At 40.7% G+C, this 10,990-nt stretch overlaps 1 protein-coding gene across 1 annotated transcript in view; it reads right to left on the minus strand.

The window, feature by feature from the left end:
- The window catches only part of fam151b (family with sequence similarity 151 member B), a 32,382-nt gene extending 21,735 nt beyond the window's left edge, over positions 1-10,647 (minus strand). The window contains exons 1-4 of the mRNA XM_085293211.1: positions 10,510-10,647; positions 10,283-10,408; positions 1,122-1,281; positions 828-1,045 (exon numbers count right to left, since the gene is read on the minus strand). Of these exons, the coding sequence (XP_085149337.1) occupies positions 828-1,045; positions 1,122-1,281; positions 10,283-10,408; positions 10,510-10,606 (601 nt within the window). The 5' untranslated portion in view covers positions 10,607-10,647. The remainder of the gene's footprint in view (positions 1-827; positions 1,046-1,121; positions 1,282-10,282; positions 10,409-10,509) is intronic.
- Positions 10,648-10,990: the final 343 nt, after the last annotated feature.

The following is a 10,990-nucleotide window of genomic DNA, read 5'->3' on the forward strand; positions in this document are numbered from 1 at the left end:
ACATAAAGCGCCGACGGATCAGGATCAGTGAGATGTCGACTTTCTCACCCGACGGCACAGACACGGTCGGGGCTGAATCAGCTCACTGATTCTGATGTTTCGGCGGGTCGAGCTTTGTGTTCACGTGCTAGATTCTGGAGCTGCAGGTTTTATTGCTCTCCAAACAACATTGACTGAACCAGCAGCAAAAGAAGATCCAAACTACAGATAAACATCGTCATGACTTCAGTCTGACTTTTGCTGCTTTGCTTCCACCACGATAAAATCACACTTCCTGCACAGCTCTCTTTCTCTGTGTACTTGAAGAACAGTTTCCCATATGCTTGCTCATTACCAGTCTACCGTTGTTTACAGCGCTGTGGTTTTTCTTTTTACTTAGATGACTTCTGACAAGAAAGCCACATTTCTGCTGTTCAATACTGAAGAAATGTAAACTTTTTAAAATGATCACAAATTGCAAAACTCTTAGCTGTGTCTGTAATCAAACCTCTGTAACTTTGTTTTTCTGTTTCATCCTCAGCTACTTTGACACAAAGACGTCTGCTGTGATGCTCACACCTCTGATCAAGTCTCAAACGTGTCAGCGTTGTTTTTATAGATATAAAAATATAGATATGTACTGATAAGTAATCAGAATTATAATATTTCTGACTGTCTGAGGCAAAATTTCCCCGATTCAAATCTAATCGAATTGAATTGATTCCAGAAATCAGTGACGATACCCAGCCATAATCTGAATACATTTGTTTACATGATATTATTCTTGTATTATCAAGAAAATTTAGTTCTCAGAGTACAAAAAGGCAATGGTGATGAGGTATGTTTACCTGGATTATCTGTCCCAGCAGTCCATCCTGTAGTCCAGCCCAGAGACAGCACAGTGTGTGAGGGAAGATGAGTCACAACAGAGAGGAAGGTGTGATGCTCCAGAGGTCCGATCTGCCCCCCAGGACCCGAGAAGATGTCTGCGTTGATCCACACAGGACGGTATGGCTCAGTCAGCACTTCCTGCAGCAGGACTAAAGATGTTGACACAGCCTCCATGCTATGTGGAGAGTATAGCTCAGCGTTAGCGTCACACAGACCCACACAGCATTGGTGGAACAGAACCTGCTTCTCACCTCTTAAAGTCCAGCTTTATCCCCTTGCCGTACTCTTTCACTCCCTCCAGCCATTCCCTCAGGGTGATGTCACTGTCTGTATCAGGGGGATGTGCCATGATTGGCTCTTTGGGATCACGACCTCTCAGGACAATGTCAGCTTCAATCATAAGAGAAGGACCTGAAAAACAGTTGTTGCCCATTAGAAACCGACTCGTATCTTTCTTAAGTATCATCCCAACGACAAACATCACTGAATATATCTTTTTATTTTCAGCCCAGAGGAGGTTAGCGCAGTATGACGAGCACACAGTCGCTCTGTGTGCAGCACGGCCACAAAGGGTCCTGATTTTATCTCCAGCTGTGGCCTCTGCGGGGAGTTTGTATGCTCTCCCTGTGCCTGTGTGGGTTTCTCCAGGGACTCTGGCCTCTTCCCACAGTCCAAACGTGGATTAAATGCTAGGTTAACTGGAAAATCTGGCTACGGATGTGAGACGGATAAAGTCCTCAAAGTGCACACAATGTAGTTAAAATGTGACTTGCAATCTAAAGTTCTTTGGTTAGTCAGTAAGACTAGAAAAGTGCTTTATAAAAAAAGAATGCATTACATTACAGTGTCCAGATTATTAGGCAGACCTGAGATGAATCACAGCTCACACACCAGCCCTCTAATCCATGTTACATATCATGAAGCCTCCTTCCTTCACAATAAAATGACATTTTATTTATTCAACACAAAATACAATAAGGACACGCTGTGGAAGAGAGCCGGAGATTAATAATAACTACTGATTAAATGTATCCACAAGTGGTGAGTAAAAACACTGAGTGCATCATGGGAAGCTCCCAGCAGCTCAGAGCCGCCGTTTGAGGAAGCAATGTGTTCCCATATTTCTGTAGAACAGACAGAGATTATAATGCATTCTAATATTTTTACTCTAAAATTAGTGTTTCTGTTGAAAAGTATGATAATTAATGTTAGCAGAGCTGCTCTGTGCAGCGTTATGGCATAATAATTTTAAGGGAGAATAAAAAGTCGACACACATATCTCATTCCTGACGGAGGACTCTACCACTACACTTCTCCAGTCCATTCACAGAGTCGTTGCATGGTAAAACATGGATAGGAAGTGGGCGGAGCCTTTTACCGTCATTTTATTACGACGCAAAGTACAAACACCTGTGGACACACAATCCAACACCCCCACTTGTACACAGGTTGGGGAAAAACAATCCTCCGAAAAAACATCTTACATTCCAAACACAAATACAGAGAATTTTTCTAACTTAGACTTTGAAACTGGTTTCGTCATCATATCTGCTACCATTGACTCAGTTGGACAGTAATCAATGAGCACTTTCCTTTCATGTACAGCTGACCTTATAAAATGATATTTCACATCAATTTGTTTACATCTTTGTCTGTTCACTGGATTTTTTGACAAAGCGATTGTTCCCTGATTGTCCTCCAATATCATAGGTATTTCATACTCAAACTCATCAAGATCTTGAATCAAATAAGTCAAATACATACATTCCTGAATTGTTGCTGCTAATGCCATGTATTCGGCTTCACAAGTTGATAGTGCTGTAGTTGTCTGCTTTTTGGTTTTCCATGATATCAAAGGACCATTTTCATTTAGGCTTACACAATAACCTGTCATACTGCGTCTATCAGAAACATCGGATGCCCAATCTGCATCACTGTATGCTTGTAGACCTAGTTTTCCACTTGAACATTTCCTAAAACACAGTTCTTTTCCTCGACTACCTTTTAGGTACCTCAGAACATGTTTCACTGCTGTCCAATCATCAACAGTTGGCGCATTGAAATGTTGTGACAGTTTGCTGACAACATAGCTTAAATCAGGTCGCGTACAATAGCTCAGATAAATAAGACATCCTACCGCTTCACGATATCTCCTCACATCTGGTAATGTCTCGAATTTATCAGAATGAGTCCATTTCTGTTCACAGGGTGTTAACCTTGGCTTACAGTTTTGCATGTTAAATCTCTTTAAAATGTTCTCAATATATATTTTCTGTGACATTCTGACACATTCTTTTTCTTGAATAAAATCTATTCCTAGAAAATGGTTAAGTTTCCCCAGATCTTTCATTTGGAATTTAGAAGAGAGCATTTCTTTCACGCCTGAAAGCACATTTTCATTGTTAGCTGCAATGAGTAAATCATCCACCCACACTATGATGATTACTTTTTCACTTTCAGTTTCTTTTGAATACACACAATGATCAGCAGTATTTTGTCTAAATCCACAACTGCTTAAATAGTCATGTAAGGTTTGGTTCCAGTTACGACCCGATTGCTTCAGCCCATAAAGTGATTTCTTTAATCTGTACACCAGTTTATTAGTCTCACTTGATTCTGTCTCAAAACCTTCTGGTTGTTGTATATATATTTCTTCATTTATTGATGCGTGTAGATAGGCGGTTTTTACATCCATCTGGTGAACCAACATATCATCCTGAACCACTTTCTGCATCAAAACTCTCACACTCGATAAGTTAGCAGTCGGTGAAAAAGTCTCCTCATAATCAACTCCTTTTGTTTGACTAAAACCTTTAGCCACAAATCGAGCTTTATATCTGTCTGATCCGTCTGAGTTCTTTTTAACGGCATAAACCCATTTACCCCCCACTGCTTTCTTACCCTCTGGTAAAGTGGTTAAAGTAAATGTGTCATTCTCCTTAAGGGATTGGATTTCTTCATTCATCGCTTTTTCCCATTCTTTTGACTCACTTGACACAATAGCTTCGCTAAATGATTTGGGTATTTCACACAACAATCTGTAGCAATAATCAACACTGGTTTGCATCTGTTCATTTTCACACTCTTTCACATCCGTGATATAATCACTCAAATAATCAGGTCTCTTTCTGATTCTGGATGGATAACGTGTAGCTCCAGCATCTACTTTATCATCAGTTTTAACCTCGGACTCAGTTTGACTGCTTTCACTACCATCCTGAACATCCTCATCCTTCGTCTGTTTGGGTTCACCATCTTTTCTGGATTCATAAACCTCATCTTCATACATCTGATCACTCTGTGTTTGTTGATCCATTGTCGCGGGATTTAGTATTTTTATCAATCTGTGCTTTTCAACTTTCCCGGTTTTTGGGAAATAGATCAAATATGCTGGACTATTTTTGTCATATCCCAAGAAAACACCTTTGTCGCATCTTGGATCCAGCTTTCCCCTATTTTGTTTATAAGCATAGCACAATGATCCGAATTTTTTCATTCTAGAAAGATCAGGTCTTTTTCCAGTTAACATCTTATACGCTGTCTGACCTGTGCGTTTGTTAAAACATCGGTTCCGAATCACTCCCGCGGTTTGTACTGCATATGGCCATAAAGACTTTGGCAATTCGCTCTCAACTAACATGCATCTCGCCATGTCAAAAAGTGTACGCCAGTTCCTCTCTGCTGTTCCATTTTGATGAGGCGAATATGGCGCCGAAGTTTCCTGCCTAATGCCGTGTCTACTTAATAAATCTCTGAACTGTCTGCTTGTAAATTCAGTTCCATTATCAGAACGAAAGCACTTGATTTTCCCATGAGACGCCACCTCTGCAATAAATCTTTCAGTTGCTTGAGTTGTATCACTTTTGTGTTTCAGATTATATACAAATTTTGCACCTGAATAATCATCAACAAACGACAAGACATACTTAAACCCTTCTTTAGAGTTTGGCGTAATCGGACCAGCTAAATCCGTATGTACCAACTCTAATGCTGCCCTGGCCTTTTCATCTGGTTCTCGGTTCCTAGTTTGAGTAAACTTCCCTTGTATACAGGCTTCACATTGCATATTTTTGTTGATTTTACCCTTAATTTCCATTCCATCAACGACATTTTGCAGATTTTGAACATCCTCATAATTACAGTGTCCTAGAATTTCATGCCACGTTTGCATATCAAAACATCCATTACATTTCTCTTCAAACTCTTGCACAGTGTTTATAAAGAACAGTCTCTCGTGTTCATATATAGGGAATTTTGTTCCATCAACATGTTTAAGAAAACTGTCCCCGTGTTTGAAAACCACAGTGGCTCCGTTACTAGTAGCTGCTTTTACTGACAAAATGTCCTGTGGAAACGATGGAATGTAGAGTGCTTGTTTCAATGTTACCTTGTGACTGCGTCCTTTACTGTCAATTAGAGCAGGGCGATATGGCCAAAAATATTTATCACGATATATATTTGAAAATTTGCGATAACGATATAACTGACGATATAATTGATGCGAGACAAAATACAACTCCACAACATTACTAGCGCAAAAAGACAACCTATCATTTATTTTCACTTAAAAATTAAACAAGAAGCTGGTTTTTATGTACATTAAAGCTTTATAAAAATGTAACAGTGCAAATCCAAATTCCTTGCTGAAAGTTTAACCAAAAGGCATTTCCAGTAGAAATGGGCTGACATATCCTGAGCATAACCATGTATAATATCCACTGAAGTTAAAAAGAGGTGCTTTGCAACATTAAACTGCAGTGTGCAGTACGTATTTTTCGGACCATAAGGTGCACGGGATTATAAGGCACATTAAGCGAAACAAAGCAGTCAGATAAATCAAACTTTATTAAACTCATTCTTCTTGCTTCCTCCACTTCTGTACCATTAATTCATTAATGTTGAATTCTCTGGCAGCTGCTCTATTCCCATGTTGTTGCAGTATATTAATGACTAACCTCGTATTGTGGATGGATTATCTCAGTTGTTCTCCTGACTGAAGTTTGGTCCTTTTACAGCATCCTGCCATGCGATTGCATTTGTCTCTAACCATGAGGAACCTTAACGTTAACTTTTATAAGTGGAAAAGTGTTAGTGTTTGTCCTCCAGCTTCACTGTTTATGTTATGCTAACATAGCTGTGTTGCTAGCGATCACGTAGCACATAATTATATACCAGCTAGCCCAACTTCAGTAACCCTACAAACGTCACTGCTGTTTAGTTTCCTGTCTTCATTTATGTTGGAAGTGATAGCAGAGCTGTACGTTTGATTTTTTTTCAGAAATCTCTCAGTCAGAACATGCAATATCATGTTTAGGTAACTAGCGAAACTAGCGAGCTAACTTCCGCTAGCTTCCTGCTAGCTTCTAACTCCGTTAAATGTAATAACTTTTGGTTTCATGGATGCCTGGAAGTTAAACTTCATAGTTACACCTGGTAAAGCAGCAATGCTGATCGTTTTATTAAAGATGAAAGAATTTAGACAGTTTTTAACTCTTAGTGATGCTGCAGTGTTCGTTTGACCTGAAGCATACGGAGTTTAGGACCCAGATTACTCCCAGATTTAAGAGCATCTTAGTCCAACAAATACGACAATAACGACGGCCGCTTGCATGTTCTGCAAAAAAATGTGCTTTGTCGTGTATCTGACGGACAAACACCAAACCAGTTCCACATCACTGAAGTTGCACCATTTTTACAAACCAATTCTGGTTCATCTGTTTCACTCAACAATCGGCCATGTGCGTATGAAAACAAAGGCACTGCGCATGCGCGTTTTACTCATATTCTATCGCGATATTTCATTTTCCTATCGTTGCCTAACATTATACCGGTATTACCGTGAACGGTATAATATGGCCCAGCCCTACTGTCAATCATACTTATCTCAGCATCTCCTCGCCGCTTTGCAGCTCCTCTGCTCCGCCTTCCGTCAGCCAACTCTACACAATGAGCCTCGGGTCGAAATGTGTCATCAAAAGTCTTAAAACTCTCGATCTTCGTAAAGATATGTGACGTCGCTCCCGTATCCACCAGTAGCTGGTTATTCAGCATCTCTTGGCCGCCGTCCGGGACCCTCTGGGGTTCGGAGCCCGTCTTGAACGCGTAGTCCTTCTCCACAACCCCTCTCGCTTCATCCCGTCTTAGCTTCCTTCTACAGGTCGCATCTTTGTGTGTACTACTCCGGCAAAAACTGCACCATACTCTGGATCGGCACGTTCTTGCAGTGTGTCCCTTTAGTCCACATTTAAAACACACAATCTCATTATTCTTTGATCTTCGGTCATCTGCTCGCCATGAAGTAGAATCCTGGTCTAATTGCACTTTTGTCCTCATTACGTTGTCATCAGTTACAGCCGCACGCATTCTCTCGGTTTCTTCATAACTTCTGAGTTTTACTTTAAACTCTGAAAATGTGATTTTTGCTTCGCTCTGTGTAACGTGCACAATCAGGGGTTTAAACGTCTCTGGTAGACCTTTCATTATCATTGCGATCAGAAGTCCATCAGTTAATGACTCACCCGCATTTTTTAACGCTGTGATAATTGCTTCTGCTCGGATAATATAGTCCGTCACACTTTCATTCTTTTCATTTATGAGAGAAGTAAGTTCGGTGTACAGACTTATGATCCTTGGCTTGCCCACTCCTGCATAATGACCTCTCAAAATTTTTAGGGCTTTCCGTCCGTCATCAACTGCATCTCTCATAACTAACGATAAACTTTTGTCATCCAGAAATTGTATCAACTCTGCATATGCTTCTGCATTTTTGTCATCATCTTCACCATCGGCTTCTTCATCACCCTCAGCCTTTAAGATGACATCTTTCAAACCTTGTAGTCTGAGATGACCAAGGAACTTCGTTTCCCATATCTCATATTTCCTTTCATCTCCATCAAACTGCAAACGGGAATATCGACTGCCCGACTCTGCCGTGCGTCTGCTCATGATGCACAAAAACGCTTACTCACTCAATCGTGCCAAACTTTTAACACCTGCCGGTAACTTGCGGTTTCAGGAAACGCTGCCCTTCCTTTGGCAGTTACAGGATCTCTTTACTGCTGCTCTGGGCCCATAACCTGTTAGCAGAGCTGCTCTGTGCAGCGTTATGGCATAATAATTTTAAGGGAGAATAAAAAGTCGACACACATATCTCATTCCTGACGGAGGACTCTACCACTACACTTCTCCAGTCCATTCACAGAGTCGTTGCATGGTAAGACATGGATAGGAAGTGGGCGGAGCCTTTTACCGTCATTTTATTACGACGCAAAGTACAAACACCTGTGGACACACAATCCAACAATTAACATGAGTCAGCGGGGAGAAACTATGATTTCAGCCTTTAGCAGAGTGACGCTGCCATGGTTACGTTAATGCGGTTGCTAATGTGAAGGAAGCAGAAACTTAACACTAGTGATGGCCAAATGAAGCTTTCCGAAGCACTGAAGCTTGTATTGAAAAACGGTTCATTACTCGAAGCTTTTCAACACAGTCCTCTCCGGTGACATCTGGTGGTGAAAATTTTGAAGAGCAGCTTGAATCTGCAAAATAAAACGGACTGCTCACTCAAGAGTGGAGTTCTCTCTGATATTGGGCCACTGTTCCGTTGCTTTGAACATGTAATTGGTTTTGTTTTCTCGATTGGGGGGCTGAAAAAAATGTAATGCGTATTTGCGTAATACATTTTGATCAATAAACTTTCCCTATTTAAACATGCACTATGGTGGCCTTTCTTTGCTCATAACTCCTTGATGTTGGTAAATACAATAAGTGAGCAATATATATAATATACATATGATAATGCACAGTACATTATGGAGTATGCCCCTGCTGTGAAGTCCTGCCTCCATCTACTTGTCGTTTAATCACTGGACAGCTTGACAGGTTCATACAAAATATTAGATTAGGCCAATTGTCCTATACATATTTTTGACCTAGGGGTGGGATTGATTGTGAACTGGAAAGGGAAAATGCTTAGGAAGCTGAGTACGGCTGCATCGTCACTGATTTGTAGAATCATTTTGATTCGATACAGGATCCGATTCAATTTGATTGGAATCTGGAAAGTTTTGCCTCAGTCAGAAATATTACAAGTCTGATCATTTAACAGTATATATCCATAATTTCGTATCTATTAAAAGAAAGCTGACACATGTGAGACTTAATTAGAGATGTAAACAGAGAGTTATGAAACCTGCAGCTGCAGAAGCCAGCGAAGAAAAAAGAGGCAAACACAGCGCGGACCCGACGACACATCAAAATCTGATTCTGACGCGTCGGGTCCGCGCTCTGTGTTCACGTTTGCATGCAGAATCCGTAAACCTGCTCCCAGTTACTGTTTTAGCTGCATGGTGTTTGACGACATGTTGTGAGGTTTAACCTGAGATGCTGGCGTTTCAGGCATAATAACGTTAATTTACAAATCGACACGGGATTTTAATGAATCAATATCACTTTATTCAATTTAGCATGGATTGTAATCAGAAAAGCGATAATCAAAACCCATCCCTAATCAAGAACTTGCAAAGTAAAAACATGATCAATGTAAGGTAGCCCTTTTGTTATTTACATTTAAAAAGAGGATTAGTGTTACTGTGCGCTGGCTGAGTCTGTTTCTTTTCTTAGAAATAGTTTCTCCTGCCCTGGAGAAAATCCACTTGCATGGAACAGAAGAGGCTGTGGAGTGCAGGAACTACACTGCAAGTTGGTAGATATGCAGGTATTCCTGGGTCCTGCAGACTATCACCTAAAAACAATAAACAAAATGATTTTCTAAACTGTAGCAATGTAATGTACGTATAGTGTCAAATACATTTTTGTAGTCTTCATTAGCTTTAATTCACATGGAAGTGTTCCTAAAGTCATATGCTGTAATGATATTTACATTATGAAAACATGATTTTGGACATTTCAAGTTTTTCACTTCGGCAGATAAAAAGAATTGAGCAAAATCAACTCAAAATATTCCCACACGCCAGAACGTCCTCTCTTCCTCGCTGGCTCCATATTTGTCAGTGGAATGATCACCTCGTCGCTATCTGTCACCATCAACACACTCCACGAATCCCGTGGATGATTCACTTCCTTATATCTGTTTGAATCAGGTACCGAAGCAGTTACGTGCGTAATGAAGCTTCGGACGTCACTGGTCACGTGACTTTTGCCAAACGAAGCAAGCCTCGACACAGTGCTTCTGAACCAGTGTGTTGTTTTTTTCGACACACGCTCCGGAGCGTCAGCTTCAAGCGGGCCATCACTACTTAACACGATCACGCAAAATAGTTTCAACCTTCAGGACTAAACAAGGGCTGATTTAGACAAAATGACCTTTAACATAAACAACAATAAAATGTCAGGTGTTTGAATTTCCATGTTGACGTCAGCGGGACTGACAGCCACGTCACGGACTCACCTGTGAGCGCCTCCGCCAGCCTGCTCCTGCTGTTCGCTGCATGCGACCAGCTAACCTCGGCAGCGTCCATCCTCGTTATAAAACTCCGACTGAAGAAATAGTCCAGCGTTTGGTCACGCATCCCACCTGCGAACAGAACACGAGGGTCGCAGCCATTAGCTCCTCTCTGTCACAGTAAAGTGCAGCTCGCTAAAGCAAGTGAGCGTAGCTGCAAAGCTCGACATTACCTGTTTTACCCTTTAAATTCCACAAGACATAAAATATAAAACACACGATTAAAATTAAAGTAATTCTGTGAAAACTCAGCAAAAGACTCGTTTTCATTGCCGACTTCCACGATCCAAAACGGAAGATAAATAACAACACATTTCCGGTCCGAGATTGTCGAAATAAAAGAACCGGTAGTCTTTTACTGATTCAATACAATATTTATCAAGATTTCTAAGTTTAAAATCTAAGTGACCAAAGTGCCCCAATCTTTATTCTATTCGACGTGAGACAATAAAATATCAGCTCTAAAAGAAAACATCTCTAAAGTTAGAAATATCCTGTCTCAGAGTGACGCTGAAAAACTAGTTCATGCATTTATTACTTCCAGGCTGGACGACTGTAATTCATTATTATCAGGAAGTCCTAAAAACTCCCTGAAAAGCCTTCAGCTAATCCAAAATGCTGCAGCAAGAGTCCTGACAGGGACTAGAAAGAGAG

Source organism: Mchenga conophoros, linkage group LG12 (assembly GCF_057382185.1).
Source record: "Mchenga conophoros isolate Kocher_MC1m ecotype Shallow Benthic linkage group LG12, M_conophoros_male_GT1.1, whole genome shotgun sequence".
Classification (NCBI taxonomy): domain Eukaryota; kingdom Metazoa; phylum Chordata; class Actinopteri; order Cichliformes; family Cichlidae; genus Mchenga; species Mchenga conophoros.